Below are 24,510 nucleotides of genomic sequence, written 5' to 3'. Positions count from 1 at the left end.
ACATCTGTCAATGCGGCTTGTTCTTAATTTGTATGTATGGTGAACGCTGTGCATGTAGGTTCCATTACCTTTAACAGGCTAGATCAACACGCTGCAGGGTTTTGAGCTGCTGGTGTTTACTGGTTGAGAGCCAGTCTACCGTTAGCATGTGACTTCATCTCCAATTGGTGCTGCTCAGTGCTTTTGTGTGAAATTATACCTGACAAGCTCTTACAAATACAATTGAATAGGGAACTCTAGCCAACAGATCACATTCAAAACAGATTTTTATTTACAAATCAGGGCAGGCAGTGTATGGGTTAATTTAAATGTAATCTAATCATCGTGTCCACACCTTTGGTTCAACATCACTGCCCAACGTCCAATAATCATATGTACTGAGGACCTCTATAATCATCAAGCCACTAAGTGTAAAAATATTCACCGTTGTTTACTAATCTTAACGGACCATACACCTGCATCTGGATTAAAGACAGATAAATACATCCGTAAGGCCGATAGGGAGTGTGTGTGTACTGTCCATCTCTGTTCTAGTAGTAGGCCTCTCTGATCTTGGCCTGTAGTGTGTCACAGGTCTTCTTGGCGTCTCCCAGCAGCATGGATGTGTTGGGCTTGTAGAAGATGGGATTGTCTACTGCAGCATAGCCCACACCCATGGTCCTCTTCATCACAATCACCTACAGTACAGGGAGGGGAACAGGGTTGAGACATGGCTAACGTCACATTTCATATTCCTCTTCCCACTGGAGACAGTTCCATCCCCACATTCCCCCCTCTGTTTCCAACTGTCTAAATCAGGGGTACGGAAGTACTATTTGAGAAGGTCAGGGTCACACACATTACTTAGGTGGCAAAGGTCCAGATGGACATTGTCATTTATCGGTGTAACAAACCCCCTCCTCACAACCCAAACAGTTCACACCCCTCTTGTTGGCGGAGAGAAAACTGCAGCCAATTTCCTGCAATTCTACACATTTTGTCATGTCTTATGTGTGTTCATATGAGACCAGGAGTCGAGGCAAGACTAACCCTCATTTATCATTTTAGTTCAGGACCCACGGCCCTTCTGTTGCATATGACTGGTCTAAATAAATAGTGTCAGAAATGTGTTTAAAATAACTAGTCGGAGATCTCATCACAATCCCCTACAGAGAAACAAGACAGCACACTTCACAATCTCATGTTATACTCTATACCTGTGAGAGTCCTTGTCAACCAAAGAGTAGGAGAGCTCAGCCCTCAACACCAGAGAGCAGAACAAGACAATATTTTGCATCCTTCCTTCCAGTGAGGGCCCTGTACTAATACCCTTATACTACCTTCTTCATACCTACCTGTTTGGACTTCCAGACCTCCAGGACTGGCATGCCAGCAATGATGGAGTTGGGGTCCTCCTGGGCTGCTGAGTTCACTGTGTCGTTAGCACCCACCACCAGCGTCAGGTCAGTCTCTGTGGGGGACACACATTAAGTATAACCAGTACAGAGAACCTGGCGAAACTATGGATGGAACCAGCCAGGCAGCGTTACAAACACAACCAAGTGTGAGGGATGCCTGCTGGTCGTTATGATCAAATCAATGAATCCATCAATCTACACTGAACAGAAATATAAAACGCAACAATCTCAAAGATTTTACTGAGTTATAGTTCATAGAAGGAAATCAGTCAATTTAAATAAATAAATTAGGCCCTAATCTATGGACTTCACATGAATGGGCAAGGTCACAGGGCCTATGCCCTGGGAGGGCATAGGCCCACCCACTTGGGGGCCAAGCCCAGCAAATCAGAATGAATTTTTCCCCAAAAAGGCTTTACTGCAGACATAAATACTCCTCAGACAATCTGGCAGGTGAAGAAGCCGGATGTGGAGGGCCTGGGCTGGCGTGGCTACACGAGGTCTGGTTGTAAGGCTGGTTGGATGTACTGCCAAATTCTCTAAAACGACGTTGGAGGCGGCTTATGGTAAAGATATAAACATTCAATTTTCTGGCAACAGCTCTGTCGGACATTCATGCGGTCAGCATGCCAATTGTCAGGTGGACGGATTATCTTGGTAAAGGATAAAATGCTCACTAACAGGGATCGAAAGACATTTGTGCACAACATTTTAGAGGCAAAGCTGTGTGTATGGAACATTTCAGGGATCTTTTATTTCAGCTCATGAAAAATGGGACCAACAATTTTATTGTTGCGTTATATTTTTGTTCAGTAAATTGATCAGTGTGAGTGTGTGTGTTCTGACCTTTGAAGTCCTCATTGATCTCATCCATCTCCAGAACCACGTCATATGGAACACCTGCCTCAGCCAGGAGCACGTTTAGCTGGCCTGGCATACGACCTGCCACAGGGTGGATACCAAACCTAGAAACACACGTGCGCACACACACACACACAGAGAGAAAAACACAAGCACACACATTAATGTTGTCTTTATGCAATTCCTCAGTCAGTCAGGGCTTCACAGCTTCGCTCCGAATTTGGAGAATGAAGATGTTTTCCACGCTAAAGCTTTTAGGCCCAGATGTGTTTTGTCTTCCTTGAACTTAAAAAGGTGACCTGCCAGTGTTCCTGACCAGGAAACTCAAGACGGTCAGTGGGATTGAAAAACTAAATGGAAAGAATGTTATTTTAGAAGTCAGACTAATACAGGAAGATATCGTTATCTCACTGTGACAGGAGGACTGATGGTCCCCAACAAAAAAAAACAGAGTGGAGAGAGAGAAAGAGAGGAAGAGAAAGAGAAAGAGATGATTGAGGAGAGAGAGAGAGAATTATATTATTGTGAAGACCTACCTGACAGACTTGCCCTGCTCTACCAGCATCTTCACCATGTCAGCAATGGGGTACTGGGCCTTAGCCGCACACAGACCCCAACCTACACACACACACACACACACACACACACACAATAAGCAGACGAACCTACACAATCACAGTGTCACTGTAGGTAAAGTTCAAATGTTACTGTTAAAAGGTATGACTCAGCGATGCACGAAGTAAACAGCAGTGGTGTAAAGTACTGAAGTAAAAATACTCAAAAAAGCACAACTTAAGTAGTTTGTGGGATATGTACTTTAATATTGATATTTTTGCCAACTTTTACTTCACTACATTCCTAAAGCAAATATGTACTTTTTACTCCATACAGTTTCCCTGACATCCAAAAGTACTTCTTACATTTTGACAGGAAAATGGTCCAATTCACACACTGATCAAAATAACTTCCCTGGTCATCTCTACTGCCTCTGATCTGGCGGACTCACTAAACACAAATGCTTAGTTTGTAAATTATGAGTGTGGGAGTGTGGAAGTGTGGGAGTGTGGGAGTGTGGGAGTGTGGGAGTGTGGAAGTGTGGGAGTGTGGGAGTGTGGAAGTGTGGGAGTGTGGGAGTGTGGGAGTGTGGAAGTGTGGAAGTGTGGAAGTGTGGGAGTGTGGGAGTGTGGAAGTGTGGAAGTGTGGAAGTGTGGGAGTGTGGGAGTGTGGAAGTGTGGAACTGTGGGAGTGTGGGAGTGTGGGAGTGTGGGAGTGTGAGAGTGTGGGAGTGTGGGAGTGTGGGAGTGTGGGAGTGTGCCCCTTGCTATCCGTCAATACAAATAAATGGTGCCGTCTGCTGTGCTTAATATAAGCAATTAGAAATGGTTTATACTTTTACTTGATAGTTAAATTAATTTTAGAAATTCCATTTACTTTTGACACTTAAGTATATTTAAAACCAAATACTTTTAGACTTTTACTCAAGTAGTATTTTACTGGGTGACTCACTTTTACTTGAGTCATTAAGGTATCTTTTCTTTTACTCAAGTATGACAATTGAGTACTTTCTCCAACACTGGTAAACAGAATATTGGGCCGATTTCCACAACAACTAAGAGTGTTGAAGCGCGAGGTTGAACCTCTGCTGTTTTGGTCCCGACCATGTTGTAGCAGCAAGGAGCGCACGCACGCACACACACACCCTGCATCGTCTTGCATCATGCTCATCTTAATATCTGCGGTGCTGCTCGTGGCCACGTCATAACTATACATTTAATGTGTTTGATGGTTCAGGTTGATGTGACCTTCTCCAAGACATGGCAGACCAGGTAACTAATGACCAGATAAATGATAGAGGTAACTAATGACCAGGTAACTAATGACCAGGTAAATGATAGAGGTAACTAATGACCAGATAAATGATAGAGGTAACTAATGACCAGATAACTAATGACCAGATAAATGATAGAGGTAACTAATGACCAGGTAACTAATGACCAGGTAAATGATAGAGGTAACTAATGACCAGATAAATGATAGAGGTAACTAATGACCAGATAACTAATGACCAGATAAATGATAGAGGTAACTAATGACCAGATAACTAATGACCAGATAAATGATAGAGGTAACTAATGACCAGATAAATGATAGAGGTAACTAATGACCAGGTAACTAATGACCAGGTAAATGATAGAGGTAACTAATGACCAGATAAATGATAGAGGTAACTAATGACCAGATAAATGATAGAGGTAACTAATGACCAGATAACTAATGACCAGATAAATGATAGAGGTAACTAATGACCAGATAAATGATAGAGGTAACTAATGACCAGGTAACTAATGACCAGATAACTAATGACCAGATAAATGATAGAGGTAACTAATGACCAGATAACTAATGACCAGATAAATGATAGAGGTAACTAATGACCAGATAACTAATGACCAGATAAATGATAGAGGTAACTAATGACCAGATACATGATAGAGGTAACTAATGACCAGGTAACTAAAGACCAGATAACTAATGACCAGATAAATGATAGAGGTAACTAATGACCAGATAAATGATAGAGGTAACTAATGACCAGATAACTAATGACCAGATAAACGATAGAGGTAACTAATGACCAGATAAATGATAGAGGTAACTTAATGACCAGATAACTAATGACCAGATAACTAATGAACAGATAAATGATAGAGGTATCTTAATGACCAGATAACTAATGACCAGATAACTAATGACCAGGTAACTAATGACCAGGTAACTAATGACCAGGTAACTAATGACCAGGTAACTAATGACCAGATAAATGATAGAGGTAACTAATGACCAGATAAATGATATAGGTAACTAATGACCAGATAACTAATGACCAGATAAATGATAGAGGTAACTAATGACCAGATAAATGATAGAGGTAACTAATGACCAGATAACTAATGACCAGATAAATGATAGAGGTAACTAATGACCAGATAAATGATAGAGGTAACTAATGACCAGATAACTAATGACCAGATAAATGATAGAGGTAAATAATGACCAGATAAATGATAGAGGTAACTAATGACCAGATAAATGATAGAGGTAACTAATGAACAGATAACTAATGACCAGATAAATGATAGAGGTAACTTAATGACCAGATAACTAATGACCAGATAACTAATGACCAGATAAATGATAGAGGTAACTAATGACCAGATAAATGATAGAGGTAACGAATGACCAGATAACTAATGACAAGATAACTAATGACAAGATAACTAATGACAAGATAACTAATGACAAGATAACTAATGACAAGATAACTAATGACAAGATAACTAATGACCAGATAACTAATGACCAGATAAATGATAGAGGTAACTTAATGACCAGATAACTAATGACCAGATAAATGATAGAGGTAACTTAATGACCAGATAACTAATGACCAGATAAATGATAGAGGTAACTTAATGACCAGATAACTAATGACCAGATAAATGATAGAGGTAACTTAATGACCAGATAACTAATGACCAGATAACTAATGACCAGATAACTAATGACCAGATAACTAATGACCAGATAACTAATGACCAGATAACTAATGACCAGATAACTAATGACCAGATAACTAATGACCAGATAACTAATGACCAGATAAATGATAGAGGTAACTAATGACCAGATAAATGATAGAGGTAACTAATGACCAGATAACTAATGACCAGATAAATGATAGAGGTCACTTAATGACCAGATAAATGATAGAGGTAACTAATGACCAGATAAATGATAGAGGTAACTAATGACCAGATAAATGATAGAGGTAACTAATGACCAGATAACTAATGACCAGATAACTAATGACCAGATAACTAATGACCAGATAACTAATGACCAGATAAATGATAGAGGTAACTAATGACCAGATAAATGATAGAGGTAACTAATGACCAGATAACTAATGACCAGATAACTAATGACCAGATAACTAATGACCAGATAACTAATGACCAGATAACTAATGACCAGATAAATGATAGAGGTAACTAATGACCAGATAAATGATAGAGGTAACTAATGACCAGATAACTAATGACCAGATAAATGATAGAGGTCACTTAATGATAGAGGTCACTTAATGACCAGATAAATGATAGAGGTAACTAATGACCAGATAAATGATAGAGGTAACTAATGACCAGATAACTAATGACCAGATAAATGATAGAGGTCACTTAATGACCAGATAAATGATAGAGGTAACTAATGACCAGATAAATGATAGAGGTAACTAATGACCAGATAAATGATAGAGGTAACTAATGACCAGATAAATGATAGAGGTAACTAATGACCAGATAAATGATAGAGGTAACTAATGACCAGATAACTAATGACCAGATAACTAATGACCAGATAAATGATAGAGGTAACTAATGACCAGATAACTAATGACCAGATAAATGATAGAGGTAACTAATGACCAGATAACTAATGACCAGATAAATGATAGAGGTAACTTAATGACCAGGTAACTAATGACCAGATAAATGATAGAGGTAACTAATGACCAGATAACTAATGACCAGATAAATGATAGAGGTAACTAATGACCAGGTAACTAATCACCAGATAACTAATGACCAGATAACTAATGACCAGATAAATGATAGAGGTAACTAATGACCAGATAAATGATAGAGGTAACTTAATGACCAGATAACTAATGCCCAGATAACTAATGACCAGATAAATGATAGAGGTAACTAATGACCAGATAAATGATAGAGGTAACTAATGACCAGATAACTAATGACCAGATAAATGATAGAGGTAACTAATGACCAGATAAATGATAGAGGTAACTAATGACCAGATAACTAATGACCAGATAAATGATAGAGGTAACTAATGACCAGATAAATGATAGAGGTAACTAATGACCAGATAACTAATGACCAGATAAATGATAGAGGTAAATAATGACCAGATAAATGATAGAGGTAACTAATGACCAGATAAATGATAGAGGTAACTAATGAACAGATAACTAATGACCAGATAAATGATAGAGGTAAATAATGACCAGATAAATGATAGAGGTAACTAATGACCAGATAAATGATAGAGGTAACTAATGAACAGATAACTAATGACCAGATAAATGATAGAGGTAACTAATGACCAGATAACTAATGACCAGATAAATGATAGAGGTAACTAATGACCAGATAAATGATAGAGGTAACTAATGACCAGATAAATGATAGAGGTAACTAATGACCAGATAAATGATAGAGGTAACTAATGACCAGATAAATGATAGAGGTAACTTAATGCAGAGGTTATTCTTGGAAGACTAAAAACAGAAGCGAATAAGGCCTGTTTGAAACAATTTGTTATCTTCTGTTCTCCTCTCCTGACCAAGGCTGCAGTACCTCTTTCCCCTCCTCTCTCCCAATACCCTTCCTTTATCTATCTTACCTCTCCCCCTTTTCACCTCCTCTTGCCCCATTTCACCCTCTATTCTCACTTTACCCCCCCTCTGCTCTTCCTTCTGTCTTAAATCATAGGATTTCTACAGTCTGGGGGTGGTGCGTGCGAGAGGAACCCCTTTCCCCTGCCTGTAAGTGTTATGGGGTTGTGTGTGTTATGGGGCGGGGGGTGAAGAAGAGGGCATGCGTGCGAGAGGAACCCCCGCTCCCATGTGTCTGTCTAACGCCTGCTTGTGTAACTGTCCTGAGGTATCAGCATACTGGATAGAGGTGTGTTCTGAGAGTTGAGAGGCCAGTGCTGTATGTTGATTACAACTAATCAACTATATTTGGAACAAATCTCCCTGACCTCTAACCCCTGGGCCACTGTAGTCTTCTATATTACCAGTTACGTCTGACTGCCTGCCTGCCTGTCTGTCTGGCGAACAAGCTAGCTCCGCTTCACAGGGACATAGACAAACCGCACCCTCTACTGGACATTCCCTGTCCCTGTGTCAGGCTCCAGTACAGACGTTATGCCAGGGTTCATTACTAAATGACCTGGTAGCAGATTTCAGTCTGGGAGGAGAGCAGAACACACAGACAGATACACGACTCTGCACACAACCCTCCTACAGTGATGAACACTGGAACACAGGTGTGTTCCATAAGACTACCTCTGAACCCTACCCAGAACTTGCGTGTTGTGCGAACGCATGATTGCGTTTGTGCTGTGTGTGTGCGCGTGTGTGCGTGCGTGCGTGCGTGAGAGAGTGAGAGAGTGTGTACCTGGGGTGATGATGATGCTGTTGGCCTCTTTGATGAGTTCGATGGACTGGTCCACATTGACCTCTGTGTGGGTACCTGTGATCTCCATGGGTTTTCCCCCTGCCGTGGAGCTGGTACCGAACCCTCCCAGGATCACGTTGGGCAGGGAACGGTTCATTGCCTGGAAAGAGGGGTGTAACCAGGATTAAATACAACATTTATATTATATCTCTATGGGGAGCGTGACAAATCTTTTGATGAATTCCAAAACCAAAAAATCTCAAAGTGCAAGAGCAAAACTAAGATGACAAGGCTACCTGACTGGCAGGTGAGTGTCTGAGTGAGAGAGGCTGAGAGAGATGACAAGGCTACCTGACTGGCAGGTGAGTGTCTGAGTGAGAGAGGCTGAGAGAGATGACAAGGCTACCTGACTGGCAGGTGAGTGTCTGAGTGAGAGGCTGAGAGAGATGACAAGGCTACCTGACTGGCAGGTGAGTGTCTGAGTGAGAGAGGCTGAGAGAGATGACAAGGCTACCTGACTGGCAGGTGAGTGTCTGAGTGAGAGGCTGAGAGAGATGACAAGGCTACCTGACTGGCAGGTGAGTGTCTGAGTGAGAGGCTGAGAGAGAGTATGTGTGTGTAAGTGAATGCGACTGAGTGTTTAGCAGTACTCACCACACACATGATGTAGGAGAGGATAGCACCAGACGAGCCAATCAGAGCTCCTACAATGGTCATGAGGTTGTTGTCCAATAGGAATCCCTCGGCACACAGCGCCCAACCAGAGTAGGAATTGAGCACAGTGATGACCACGGGCATGTCAGCGCCCCCGATGGCCATCGTCAGGGTTACACCCTACAGGAACACAATCACGGTCAGGACATGCTTCAGTCACTAGTAGGGTTGCAAAAGGTTTTCCAGAAATACCAGTTGGAGGATTCCTGGATTTCCTGTTAATTCCCCACTGATTCCAGTAATCTTCCAACCTCGATTTCTCGAAAAGCTGCGATTCTTTGGAAAGTTACTTGAATCTTGGAACTATACCCAGCAAACCAGGAACATTCCCAGAACATTAGCTAAGATTCCCATTAAGTTCTAGGTAGTGTTTTATCTAACATTAGGATAACATCCCCCCAAAAAATGTCAGAAAACATTTTAAATGTAATATCCTAGCATTCACTGAAAGGTTGTGCACGACACCTGTAACAACCACCACAGAACATTCCCCAAACGTTCTCATTAGGTTTCCAGGTAAGGTAGTAATGCACCAGTAATGTTTTTAGAACACACTGCCGCAACGAAATATAGGATCAATGTTCTGGGAATGTTCTGGCAACATCAGGCAATTTTTTTATACAAACCTTGTGTAATCATGAGCCAACTGGGCAGGTTTTGTGTTATGAGAACATTTGCCGCAACCTAGCGAATGTTCTGGGAACTTTTACAAAGCCAATTTTGGTTTGCTGGGTAGTCAATAGATAAACCCCTCACAGTGACTTTATGATACTGGGTTATTTCCTCTAGATCAGGGGTAGGCAACTAGATTAAGCCGTGGAACGATTTTTGTTGGAGCTGAAACAAACTACACAAAAAAATGTTAAACACTCAAGCCAGTTCTGGCCAGCCTGTTGCCTAACCCTGCTGTAGATTGTGGTTGTCATTGTAGCCTTTATCAAGGTCAGTCCCACCAACATTGTTGAGTGTCAAAGTTTTTCTTATTCGAGCTGAATAACACTATTGGTCATTGGTGTTCTTCACCATGTCTGTAATAAAACATTACAGCTTTAGCCATGTTCTCACCATGACGGTGGAGAGGCCAGACACTCCAACCAGACAGCCCATGCCAGTAGCGTAGTCAGCACTGAGCATGAAGGGAATCATACCACCGACAGACGCCGTCATCAGACCGGCGTTCATCATGTGACGCCCCGGCAACATCAGCGGGGCGGAGTTCAGAACACCTGAAAGGAGGGAATACAGAACAATGTTCACAGAACTGCACCAGGAACTCAAAACTCTGAACTCACAATGTATCATTCTGAACTGGAAATTGTGAACAGAGAGGAGTGGAACAGGGCAGGGAATCCTGGAAGGAGAGATGGGGCAGGGTTGTATTGATATATCACATTGATTAGAGTGAGGGGTGGAGGTCAGGTGGAGCGTTGTAATATATTGAAAACAGACCACAGATCTGGCAGGGACTCCTGCCTTCGGTCGGTCTCTCATTACCAGTGATCACAGAGGGAATAGAGAACTGACGGTTTATAAACACAATGGAGAGACAACCGTTTCTCACGTGGGCTAGAAAAAGAACTCCCCTCCATAGAAAAGCAGCCCCCCCTCCACACACACTTAAAGAGAAGATTCACCCATTTTGAATGTTCCATTGTTTTTGTGTATCTCTGAGTGATGTTCTATCGATTTCCTGGGTCATTTAATGTTTTCATGTGTATCTGAGTTACTGGTGTTCAAGCAGGCAGAAATCCATCCGGTTTGACGTAGCACTGTGATAAAGTCTCTCTCACTACCCTGGAAGTTAATAGGAATACGACTTTTAGATGGCGAAAACATCTATCATACATGTCAGATTTCAATACTGGCTGATGTCATAACACGGGACGATGTCTTCTCTCAAATGACTCAATGATCATATTTTTTGTGATATTCCTACCTTCGAGAAATTTAGAATTTAACAGAGGGTTTAGCACATTTCTCCTATTTGTCTGCCTCCACTCTGAGGCACATCGATCTGCAGGTTGAACAGGTGAGATTGTAGACTCCTAAAATTGATAGCTGTAAAATTCCCAAAACAAACTGCACTAACTAGCTACTTCATATACTGATCTTGTCTTTGGTATTATTGTGTGTAGTTAAGTTAGCTAGCTAGCCAGCCCATAGAGAGCATTGCATTGTGGATTTGGTAGTCGACTTGAGCTGCAACATATTTCCACAACAATATTTACGTTTCTACCAACCTTATTATAAACACCAAAATGGAACATCTGATCACTAAAAATATTGCTGTCACATGTGTTATTTAACACTATACATTGTAGTGGTTTTGGGTGGATTTTTCCTTTAACAACTGTTACCTTACCAACGTAGCACTCCTACAAGCCTCCCGGCCCTTCCACTCTGTCAGGCACGCAATAATCAGCCATACTCACACACACACACACACACACACACACACACACACACACACACACACACACACACCATCCTGGCCTGGATTTCCCATGGGATCTTGAGCTTTGGCTAGATCAAAGGAGGCAATCAGTACCACAGGACAGAGAGCTCAGAGAGAGAGAGTGTGTGTGTCTGTCTGCGTTCCTGCATCCACGTGTGTTAATGGCTGTCTACAGTACCTTGCAGCTTGCCATAGGCCACCAGTGACCCGCTGAAGGTGACCCCTCCGATGTATGTGCCGAGGTAGGCCACAGTCTTCACCATGTTGGCTGCAGGGTGTACGTCCAAGTGAGGGTACTCGATCATGTACTCTGCCACACAGGTCAGCACTGCAGCCAGACCCACCAGGCTGTGGAAGGCAGCTACCAGCTGGGGGAGATCGGTGATCTCAATACGCTTAGCAATGGTCAGACCTGGGGAAGCAGAGTAGCAGAGGGTCAGAAACACGCAGTAGGGCACAGGGGGAAAACAGACACACCGTCACAGAGACCTTCAGTTCTATACAGGTACCGATGGCTGTAGGTCCTAGCAGTTGATTTGGAATTCAGCAACAACAAAACAGCCCTGAATCTCTGAAGGCCAAATGTAGAAGACATTTTCTATGGAAGTATTTTCTCCTGGTCTCACAGTGCTTCACATAGAGTTGGACTAACTCCTAGTGCTACAACATACTGTATTTGCTGGGAAGGCAACCATCTGGACTGAATTACTTTTCTATTCATATTGGGCATTAACATCAGAAGTAACAGAATAGTCTGGAGGCACGCTCTAAACAGTGTTGTCAAAAACCCTAATAAAATAACAACTAGTTCTCTAAAGGATAATATTACTAATATCAGACTGCATAAACACACATGCCCTGTGTGTGTGTTTGTGTGTGTGAGACAGCTGCCAGGGCCTAAGAGAATAATAACATCATATCAGTAGAACACACCACTATAAAGTACGTACACACACACACACACCTAAAGTACTCTGACACCATGAAGATATCAGAACATGTATATCTGTCAATCTAGATCGCATGATGGACGGTCCATCATAGTTTCAATAATTCACGCTCATTTTTCAAAGACTTCAGAAATAATATGCAAAATCAATAACATGTACAAACCTTAATCATGGTTTTATACACTTTTAAACAAATGTGAAATGGTGTATGAGATCAGATATCTACTCTTTTCTGCCTGTGTTGTCCAGACCAAAATCCTCATCACCAATGGCAGAAGGAAAAGCTGAGGTAGAAACATGGCATCTGGCTGGAAAAATTGACTTGGGCCCATTTCCCGGACACGGATTAAGCCTGGTCTTGGAGGAAGGGCCTACTTACCCAGGGTCTTCTGGTGGCCATGGCCTTTTTAAGTTTCCATTTCAATCATAAAGTCTTTTTAGATGTTTAAACACACTTTTAATACATGTTGATTAGATTTGAGATGGTGTGTATCTGTATATGGCTGTGTGGTGTGACAGGTCCACCTACCCAGGGTTCCTCCGGTGGCCATGGCGGCACTCATCTGTGCCAGCAGCTCAGGAGACGGCTTCAGGGAGCCGAGGGTGGCAGCGATGCCCCCTGCTACCCCCATCATGCCCAGGGCATTACCTAGACGACTGGTGCCCTGTGAAGACAGCCCTGCCAATGCTCCCACACAGCACATACCAGACCCCAGGTACATCATCTGGAACACACAGTGTTACAACATAACACACCAACACAACACAGTTGGCTTCCTAACTCCAGGTAGTTACATCATTTGTAGAACAGCACTTCAACAACAGCAGCACATCAGTGTCACCTGCTCGATGTGGTAGCCAGCAGCCACAGAGGCCCCGTAACCTCCTATGAAGACTCCTATTGGAAGACCGTACAGGTAGTTGTACTCTGGAGGGTCTGTAGGACGTTTAAACATGTCCAGCATCCTCTGGGTGATCATGAACCCACCTGGGAGGACAGAGACAGGTAGAGACAGTGAGTGAGTGTGCGCTTGTGTGCGTGCGTGTGCGCATGTGTGTGTCGTGTGTGTGCCAGACCTGCGATGTTGATGGACGAGACGAAGGCTGCAGCCAGAGCCAGGCCCTCGGGGAAGGAGGAGGGGTGAAGACCTCCCCCCATCAGGACCAGACCACCCACAGCAGTCAGACCTGCCACGGGGAGAGAAGACATGTTCACACACACCTTGTTCAACGTCCAGGTGCTTGAAGGAGTAAAGAAATGGAATAATGTAACAGTTTCTGCAGGGGTTTCTTAGAGGGAGGAAATAAGCGGAGGGCTTTGTTACACTACAGACACACCCAGTATGGAGAACAGGGTGACCATTACCTGCTGACACACCCAGTATGGAGAACAGGGTGACCATTACCTACTGACACACCCAGTATGGAGAACAGGGTGACCATTACCTACTGACACACCCAGTATGGAGAACAAGGTGACCATTACCTACTGACACACCCAGTATGGAGAACAAGGTGACCATTACCTACTGACACACCCAGTATGGAGAACAAGGTGACCATTACCTGCTGACACACCCAGTATGGAGAACAAGGTGACCATTACCTACTGACACACCCAGTATGGAGAACAAGGTGACCATTACCTACTGACACACCCAGTATGGAGAACAAGGTGACCATTACCTACTGACACACCCAGTATGGAGAACAAGGTGACCATTACCTACTGACACACCCAGTATGGAGAACAAGGTGACCATTACCTACTGACACACCCAGTATGGAGAACAAGGTGACCATTACCTGCTGACACACCCAGTATGGAGAACAAGGTGACCATTACCTGCTGACACACCCAGTATGGAGAACAAGGTGACCATTACCTACTGACACACCCAGTATGGAGAACAAGGTGACCATTACCTACTGACACACCCAGTATGGAGAACAAGGTGACCATTACCTACTGACACACCCAGTATGGAGAACAAGGTGACCATTACCTACTGACACACCCAGTATGGAGAACAAGGTGACCATTACCTACTGACACACCCAGTATGGAGAACAGGGTGACCATTACCTACTGACACACCCAGTATGGAGAACAAGGTGACCATTACCTGCTGACACACCCAGTATGGAGAACAAGGTGACCATTACCTACTGACACACCCAGTATGGAGAACAAGGTGACCATTACCTACTGACACACCCAGTATGGAGAACAAGGTGACCATTACCTACTGACACACCCAGTATGGAGAACAAGGTGACCATTACCTACTGACACACCCAGTATGGAGAACAAGGTGACCATTACCTACTGACACACCCAGTATGGAGAACAAGGTGACCATTACCTACTGACACACCCAGTATGGAGAACAAGGTGACCATTACCTACTGACACACCCAGTATGGAGAACAAGGTGACCATTACCTACTGACACACCCAGTATGGAGAACAAGGTGACCATTACCTACTGACACACCCAGTATGGAGAACAAGGTGACCATTACCTACTGACACACCCAGTATGGAGAACAAGGTGACCATTACCTGCTGACACACCCAGTATGGAGAACAAGGTGACCATTACCTACTGACACACCCAGTATGGAGAACAAGGTGACCATTACCTACTGACACACCCAGTATGGAGAACAAGGTGACCATTACCTACTGACACACCCAGTATGGAGAACAAGGTGACCATTACCTACTGACACACCCAGTATGGAGAACAAGGTGACCATTACCTACTGACACACCCAGTATGGAGAACAAGGTGACCATTACCTACTGACACACCCAGTATGGAGAACAAGGTGACCATTACCTACTGACACACCCAGTATGGAGAACAAGGTGACCATTACCTACTGACACACCCAGTATGGAGAACAAGGTGACCATTACCTGCTGACACACCCAGTATGGAGAACAAGGTGACCATTACCTACTGACACACCCAGTATGGAGAACAAGGTGACCATTACCTACTGACACACCCAGTATGGAGAACAAGGTGACCATTACCTACTGACACACCCAGTATGGAGAACAAGGTGACCATTACCTACTGACACACCCAGTATGGAGAACAAGGTGACCATTACCTACTGACACACCCAGTATGGAGAACAAGGTGACCATTACCTACTGACACACCCAGTATGGAGAACAAGGTGACCATTACCTGCTGACACACCCAGTATGGAGAACAAGGTGACCATTACCTACTGACACACCCAGTATGGAGAACAAGGTGACCATTACCTACTGACACACCCAGTATGGAGAACAAGGTGACCATTACCTACTGACACACCCAGTATGGAGAACAAGGTGACCATTACCTACTGACACACCCAGTATGGAGAACAAGGTGACCATTACCTACTGACACACCCAGTATGGAGAACAGGGTGACCATTACCTGCTGACACACCCAGTATGGAGAACAAGGTGACCATTACCTACTGACACACCCAGTATGGAGAACAAGGTGACCATTACCTGCTGACACACCCAGTATGGAGAACAAGGTGACCATTACCTACTGACACACCCAGTATGGAGAACAGGGTGACCATTACCTGCTGACACACCAGGGTCCTATTCACTAGACAGCAAACAGCTGAAAACTGACCCACACGAAGAGGGACGGACAAAGCCTGTCTAATAAGTGCTTGTTTTTCATTGCAAAGTGTTTTAATACATTTTACTAAGGTGTGCACAAATAAATAGGACCCAGCAGTGACACTATTTGAGCCCTGACCTCTGACCTGAGATGGCGTTGGTGACGGACATGAGGGGTGAGTGGAGGGCGGGGGTGACGCCCCACACCGTGTGGTATCCCACGATGCCGGCCAGGCCGAAAGTAGTGACCATCTGGGTGAAGGCTGAGTTGGGCGCCGCCAAGCCCAGAGCCAGACATGTAGAGAGACCTGGAGACAGGAGAGGACAGCAGAGAGGGAGGGAGTTAGGGTGTGTGTGTGTGTGTGTGTGTGTGTGTGTGTGTGCGTGTGTGTGTAAGTGTGTGTGTGTGCGTGTGTGTGCGCGTGTGTGTAAGTGTGTGCGGTGTGAGTGTCTGACCTGCGGTGTAGACACCAGCGTTGGTCAAGGTCTTCTGGAAAGGTGAGACCACAGCTGCCTTCTCTGCCGCTAGCTCTGCTACACTTTTCTGTTTGACTGGAGCGGCCGGGGGTTGTGTCTTAGGTTGGGGGGATGGGAACAGGCTCTTGCCTTCCTGGAGATGTGACAAACACAACGTGAGAAACACACAATGTGAAAAAAAACACAAGATGAAAAATACACGTTAGAAATCCACATGAGAAACACACACACTGAAAAACACACACACACTGAGAAACACACACACACTGAGAAACACGTGAGCAATTGAGGAATATTCTAAATGGAAGGTTATTGTTAGAAATGGAGGGATCCTGTCAGGATTTAATTGGAAACCTTGCTTTTTAAAAAGTGAGTTTCTACGGCACCAAGGTTGAAAATAACAGACTGACCAATCACGTGCAAGTTGAGGTTCTTAACTAGAAGACAGGATTTTTCATATCACCTAAGGAACCTGAGTAACAACCACGGGATATAACAATGGAACATACCTAGCGAGAAAAATCACATTTAAATAGCATGAATAATTATGTTTAATACGTGGTAAGGTGACACGCCTCGTGCTTTCTCTGCCTCTCTAGTCTGCCGTAAACACTGTCAAAATGTCAAAACTTTCAAATCAAGACATTCCTGGAAAAGTGCATTTAGAAAAGATATTTCATAACTAGCATTCCTGTTTCTAATGTTAACTGTGCTATGTGCAGCCAGCTGGATTCCAGCTCCGAGAGAATATAGCAGGGTGGCTTATGGGTCATGGTGACGCTTCACTCAGAAATAACAGCATGCATCCCAAATGGCACCCTACTTCCTATATAGGGAGCAACTTTTGACCAGGGCCCATAGGATGCCATTTGGGAGGCAGAGAAAGTCTGAGCATGAAGGGACGTGGACTCTTCAACTCATTCAACAGAGAATATCTGACAAACTTTGATTTGGAGTGAAACATCACATTTAAAACTCCCTGCTTTCTTCAGTCTCAGTGTGACTGATTCACCCACTTTGTAGCTCTTTACTTATCGTGTCATTTGAAACAAAACCAAATCCCACCTTCTTTCACGGGAGAAGACAACATTTGCACCCACAATTTGACAGGAAAAAAATACTACCAACCTCAAGACATCTGAGAGTCCTCACAACATATACGTTCAGGTAATAACAGATGATTAATGCTAGTTAAGTAGTAACTAACTATGACAAAACTTACTGCAATACGCTACAGTATGTCAAAGGCTGTGATTTATCATCTGCTGTAGAGTAATGTGTTCTGACAATCTGACTGTTGGGAAAAGAATCTACAATAGAATTTTATGCAGAAAAATATGTTGGTAGGACAGGGCTGTGTGTGTTTGCGCACATGGAAGTGATTTATGTTTACTATAGGTTAATGAGATCATGGAAATGGGACGACTAAAATGGGACTAAATGGAAAGGGCATTTAGTTGACTAAAATGGCCCACTGTTTTATTAATTTTGACAATAACTAGACTAAATCATTATTCAAATGACAAAAATGTGACTTAATGATATGTGTCAAAATGACCTAGACAAAACAATAAATCAATATTCTACATGAAGTATCAACAGAGACACATACTACACACCTGCATGACCATGGTTCCTCTGATGACGTGGTCCAGTGTCCCGTGATCAAACTCTTCTTTGGGCTCAAAGTGGAAGTAGTCTTTGTCTGGGCTGATGGTGATAGGCACAATTAAAATCAGACATTAATATATCACATGTATATACTGTAGCACCTTTATCAAACTCCAATCCTTTTAGACTTGGCCAGGAACAACTCAGGGTCTGTGGGGCTATAACATAGGCCAGGTGTTTTTCCTGGTCAGGTAACGTGATTGGTCCTAGGGAAAACTACTGTCCCTGTCCATGTCTAGTAGTATTATAGAGTGTCCCTCTATCCATCCAAAAACCTGTCCACCCACCCGTCCCTTTACCTGATGGCCTTGAGCAGTTTGAGCACGTTGTTGGAGTACAGGGTGCTGGCCTGGGTGGGCATGCGGCTGGGCAGGTCGGTGAAGCCGATGTGTGTCACACCCTGAGGAGAAACACACACACAGCTCTCAGTTGCACACACACAAACTCCACCTATACACACTCTAGGGACAGTATTATTCTTCCAGAACTGAGCTGGTCTCCTCACCTTGTGTACGTGCAGCTCTCCAGGCTTGGTGGTCTCAATGTTTCCTCCAGCCTCAGCAGCCAGATCCACCACCACAGAGCCATCCTTCATAGACTCCACCATCTCTGTCTTGATCAGGATGGGAGCTCGCTTCCCTACAGACAGAGGGCATGGTCACGGATCATTATAGAAAGGGAAATTATTAGGATAGAAAGAGTGGAATGATATTCATGGTGAGAGAAAGGAGGGAGAGACGTAGGAGAGAAACAAAGAGAGGAGAACAAGCAGACAGAGTATGTATGAATTAATGAATGAGATACTGAATGAATGAGAGCATGAATTAATGAGAGCATGAATTAATGAATGTTCACCTGGGATGAGAGCAGTACTGATGAGGATGTCCACGTCTTTACACTGCTTGGCAAACAACTCCATCTCAGCTGCAATGAACTCTGGGGACATCTCCTTGGCATAACCTCCAACACCATCCCCGGACTCCTTAATGTGCACCTCCAAAGGCTCTGCCCCGAACGACTTAAACTGTTCCAGAGCTGCTGGTCTGAGGGTGGATACAGAACATCACCATCATCAATACTGTACCTGGTATTGAAGACTAACTACAATTCATCTGGTACTGCAACTCACCTGGTATCAAAGCCTCTGACGATAGCTCCCATAGACTTGGCGGCTCCAGCTGCAGCCAAACCAGCCACTCCACCTCCGATGACCAGGACCTGGAAGGGTTAACAAGATGGCGGTCAGAGATACAGCGACGTTACATTGATCCCACAGACTCTGCAGTCCAGGTAACAGGTTAGTCAAAACACTATAATGTATTTAATGCTCGGAGATGTCACAGTTGTTCAGTTTTGACAGGTACATTCACATTGATCTAGTTGATATAACTGCTATAGAAGGACTTACCTTGGCTGGGGGGACTTTCCCTGCTGCTGTGATCTGGCCGGTGAAGAATCTGCCAAAGTGGTTAGCAGCCAGAACAACAGCCTTGTACCTGCAGGACACACACAGTTCTATGAACACATTGAACAAGTTTCAGAGCTGGAGGCTAAGACATATGCGTTACTGTGTGTGTACGTATGCGTGTGTGCATACATGTCTGGGTCTCTGCGCATGTCTCCCCTTACCCTGCAATGTTAGCCATGGAGCTGAGTGCGTCGTAGCCCTGTGCGATGGTGACTCGCGGGACCTGATCCATGGCCAGCACGGTGGTCTGACTCTGGGCCAGCTTCTCCATGAGATCAGGATTCTGGGCTGGGTAGATGAAGCTCACCAGGGTGGATTTAGGCTTCAGCAGCTCTGACTCATGTTTGCCAGTAGCCTCGTTCAATACTGGAGCTCTCACCTGGAGAGAAAGTTCAAGAGAGAAGATGGGTCAGAGGTTACCAGGGGCCAACAATGTCTAAGAGATTGAAATGTTTATTTTGTTTCCTCTACTAGCTCAAACAACCAGCAACAACGATTTACTCAGACTTCACCAGTGTTATCCCATACCTAATACTTTGGAACGGCAAAACTCATTCCTCACTCAATTTGTTATGTAAAACTCCCATTGACATACTAGAAGTGTGAAGTATGGTTTACAATAAAGTTACATTTCAACATGTGTATATCTGAAGTTAGGATCTGGCCCTCAATAGTTCAGTACACATTTTGTTTCCTAACAGCACGTGCGAGGGGATCTGCCTGAGCTAGGAGCTGTGTGGGATAACTAATCTTGATCTCATTATGAGTAGTTCATGGAATGTCGATCCATGATTCTGCACAGAGCCTTGATCAGGCCGATCCTCTCAGATGTAACCCTGCAGCCCTGGGTTCAAGTTAACTCCCTGCCCAGTATTGACCACACTGAGTTTGAGTTAAGTTTGAGTTCCATAGCCCAGTACTGACCTTGAGGACCAGGTCAGATCCGAAGGCCCCGTTAGTGTCTGTGATGGAGGCTCCAGCGTTTATGTACATTTGGTCAGAGAACTTAGCGTGGTCTCCTGCTCCAGACTCCACCTGGACGTTGAAGCCCTGTTTGACGAGCAGCTCCACCCCCGCAGGAGACACAGCCACACGACGCTCATTCTTAAAGATCTCCTTAGGAACTCCTACCACCAGGTCCTTATACAGCCGTCCTGCATGAACACACACAACCTCCTTTTAGCAAACACTTGAGGACAACCACATAAGATACAACACACCTCGGGGAAAAACAATGGGTGTGATTTACACACACTGAATCAGTGCGCACACACAAACATACCTGTACAGATACATGAGTGGGAGACATGAGTATAGCATTACAATTAACAGCATGAAGAGTAACCCAATTCTGAGTTCAGAATTTGCCGTTATCAAGACCTGGTGAGAATCTGGGAGAGACTGACAGGTTCAGGGTAAAAGAGGCTGCAGATGAGACTGTGGAAGAGGCAGGGAAGGGAGTAAGGAAGAATGGAAGTGAGGCAGGGACTAAGGCAAGCTGTAGTGTACTAGGCCGTAGTGACTACTACTGTAGTGTTTGTAAGTTAGACTAAAAGACAGTGTAGTTCTGCAGCGGAAAGTGAGTTGGCCCGGCGAGGTTGGTGGAGAGTCGGGTTTCACATATCAGTCCTTACACGGTGTGGTGACCTCCCCAGCACAGAAACATTATTAGCAGCTGGTTGGCTGCGAGCCAGTACCCACACCACGACGAGGCCTGCTCTGTCTGTCACACACAGACCCAAACCCTGCTCCGCTAAATGTCCCAGTTACACACAAAACTTCCACAAACACACAACATACACTCCAGCACAGCTACCTCAGTCAGTGACAACACAGGGTAGTGTTTATAAAAAGTAGATCTGCCACGGAACAGCAGAATACACATTTCACCTTTAACTGACCTCTCTTACATGTTCTCTTTGCAGGTTAGCAACAGAGAGTGGAGTTAGCCACGGTCATGTTAACACCCCATAGAAACATTAGCTAAGTTGATTCACGGTCCTATTGTTTCCCATTTCAACAAATTCCCTATCAACCCCTATTCCAAACAACCGCCACTGCTCTGTGGGAGTTTTTCCACTCCTCCAGCCAGGGGAGAAAATGTCCTTAACTGAACTGTTGTTTAGTTTCCCAATGCCTTTAGTAGGATAGAGAGGAGAAGCTATAAAACAACAAGCAGCCAGGCCTAGACTGCCTACTGTGGCAAAAATACAGATAAGACAATTATCAGAAGACAGTGTTAAGGAGTTTGTGTGTTTGTTAAGGAGTTGTAGTTGTGTCCTACCTTTAGCAGGCTCACAGTTCCAGAGCTGTGGGAAGGTCCTGAAGGCCCGTCGGCCAGGTGTGTGGTGGCGAACACCTTGCTGGAGCAAGGTGACAGTGGAGCCGCAGCAGGAGACACAGCGCAGCAGAGAGGACATGACTAGTGCTGCTGAGGGACAGGCCTGTAGCTGTACCTCTGGTCAACAACACCTAGAGACACAAACAGTTGTGTGTGTGTTGCAGGTGAGGACGTCTTCTAACACTACGTCTGCTTGCTGCTTCCTCAGCCAGCCTTGCTTATCTTAACTGCCCCCGGAAAGTCCTGAACACACACACACACTTTCTCTTCAGCTGCTGGGCCTAGCGAAGGCAGTGTGACATTTCAGCTGTGCAGGACAGGACGCAGGGCTGTATACACACTACACAAAGCTACGCGAGATCTGGAAATATGACAGTGTGGTTGTGACAAGAACACTCCTGACTGCTGGGTGAGAGCATAGGACAGGGGAGGGGGTTGGGTAGGAGTAGGGACAGGAACAGAAATGGTAGGGCTGGGGTAGAGGCTGGAGACAGGCAGTAGATCTGCATGCAGAAACTGGGGCAGAGAGAAAGAGGGATTATTATGCCATGTTGTGGGTTAGCAGAGCACAAGGCAACAGCAACTCAAACGACACACACAGCCTCTCTCTAATTCATTCATACACTCACTCCCTCCCTCCCTCCCTCGCTCGCTCGCTGCTGCCGTTGGACCATTGGAGTACAACTCAGACAGGGTGGAAAACTGGGACACAAGTCTCTATTACAACAACCTGTAGCTGAACATTTTGTCCGTGCATGACTGTTGCTTCCATATATGACATGACTGTTGCTTCCATTCATTCTTGCAGGAATAAACAGAAACGTAAGAGAAAAGTGTTTATTATTAGGGTAACTACAAAAATATTTCTCACCAACCTTCTGGTAGTTTTCGTCTCAGCCGGAAATTAATTCCCGTTTGATCCGTTATAAAATACAGTAGTGCAATTTGGTTGGTCGGAACGACCTTCACTTTTTCATTTGTCGGGCGCACGGAACGAAGTTTCGGTATCGCAGGTTTATTGGCGCGTTCAGATGAAAGTCGGAACTAGGAAACTCGAACATGTCCGACTTGCTAATTGGTTGAGCGCGGCACGTGTACAACTACAGCCAGTTAGCAAGTCAGACATTTCCGAGTTTCCTAGTTCTGACTATAACGTCAACAATGCATATATAATTAACTATAGAGACTATGCGAATTATTCCTCATCATATCTTCTCTACTTTTGGTGGCCTTAACTTCATGTTGTTTTGCAATTATAATATTGACAAAGTTCCAGTGAAACGTTCTGCTTTTCATCGGCAGGTTTTCTTGTCATGGTCCTTAATTTATAAACACAATTTTTCTCCACACAGATATTATATATGGAATACTCGGGATATATTGTATAAAAATACCTCTCTGTTTTTAGAATATTGGTTCCGAAATAATATCCTATTGGTGAGCCAACTGGTAAATGCAGAGGGTCTTTTACTCAGTTTTAAAGAATTCTTATCACTTTACAAGGTCCCTGTAACACCTAAAAATTTTGCAATTGTTTTAGATGCCATTCCCTCAGGTGTTGCTATGTTATTCAGGAACATGTCAAGACCTGACCCTCAGAGCCTACCTTCTATTGACCCTGTTGACTCATCAGTAGGAAAGATTTGTTTCTCTTTTGGCCCATTCAACAACAGAGCGATACGATCCTTGTTTCAGCAGGATGTTGTATCTATCTATACCTTATGTCATGCCTTATTGGAATGGATTTATTGATAATATCTGTTGGAAAAAAGTTTGGATGTTGCCACACACATACCTACTTGTTAACAAAATTAAGGAAGTTTCCTTTAAAATTATTCATAAATATTATCCTGCCAACCACTATATGAAGAAGTTTAAGGAAAACATCAACTCAAATTGCTCCTTTTGTAATGACTACCCAGAAACAGTTTTGCATCTTTTTTGGCATTGTATGCATGTAAGAAAGCTGTGGCAAGACATCAGTAGGTTTATAATTGAACACATTTATGAAGATTTTACACTATTGTGGAGAGATGTACTGTTTGGATTCTTTACATACAATAGAAATAAGCGGAATCATTTATATGTAATTAATTTCATTATTCTTTTGGCCAAATTTCATATACACAAATGTAAATTTACAAACAGAAAACCACATTTTCGTACCCTACAAAAATAAATTGAACTGTATTTTAAGACGGTTAAATGCTCTACTAACAAAAAAGCTGTTAGAATTGTAAGTATATGCATGTCCCTTA

General features: G+C 43.7%; 1 protein-coding gene across 2 annotated transcripts; it reads right to left on the bottom strand.

Annotated features, from left to right (window-relative positions):
* Positions 1-248: 248 nt before the first annotated feature.
* LOC139411647 (nicotinamide nucleotide transhydrogenase 2) lies at positions 249-23,307 on the bottom strand. 2 transcript variants are annotated; one of them, XM_071158253.1, is made up of 23 exons: positions 23,128-23,307; positions 22,196-22,383; positions 20,836-21,065; positions 20,073-20,290; positions 19,852-19,939; positions 19,573-19,661; positions 19,299-19,486; positions 18,949-19,082; positions 18,743-18,843; positions 18,392-18,482; positions 16,752-16,905; positions 16,442-16,603; positions 13,724-13,834; positions 13,489-13,634; positions 13,176-13,371; positions 11,875-12,108; positions 10,307-10,467; positions 9,182-9,361; positions 8,528-8,687; positions 2,795-2,876; positions 2,244-2,362; positions 1,335-1,450; positions 249-677 (listed from the first exon to the last, which is right to left on the bottom strand). In XM_071158253.1, the coding sequence occupies exons 2-23, from the start codon at positions 22,329-22,331 to the stop codon at positions 531-533; spliced, it is 3,243 nt and encodes a 1,080-aa protein (XP_071014354.1). In that variant the 5' UTR covers positions 22,332-22,383; positions 23,128-23,307; the 3' UTR covers positions 249-530. The 2 variants fall into 2 exon arrangements, with proteins under 2 accessions (XP_071014354.1, XP_071014355.1); XM_071158254.1 differs by having other exon boundaries at positions 23,124-23,256.
* Between the last annotated feature and the right edge of the window lie 1,203 nt (positions 23,308-24,510).

This window comes from Oncorhynchus clarkii, chromosome 6, assembly GCF_045791955.1.
Source record: "Oncorhynchus clarkii lewisi isolate Uvic-CL-2024 chromosome 6, UVic_Ocla_1.0, whole genome shotgun sequence".
NCBI classification, from domain to species: domain Eukaryota; kingdom Metazoa; phylum Chordata; class Actinopteri; order Salmoniformes; family Salmonidae; genus Oncorhynchus; species Oncorhynchus clarkii.
Note: the sequence above shows the minus strand (reverse complement) of the source record. Positions and strands in the feature narration are given on the sequence as shown.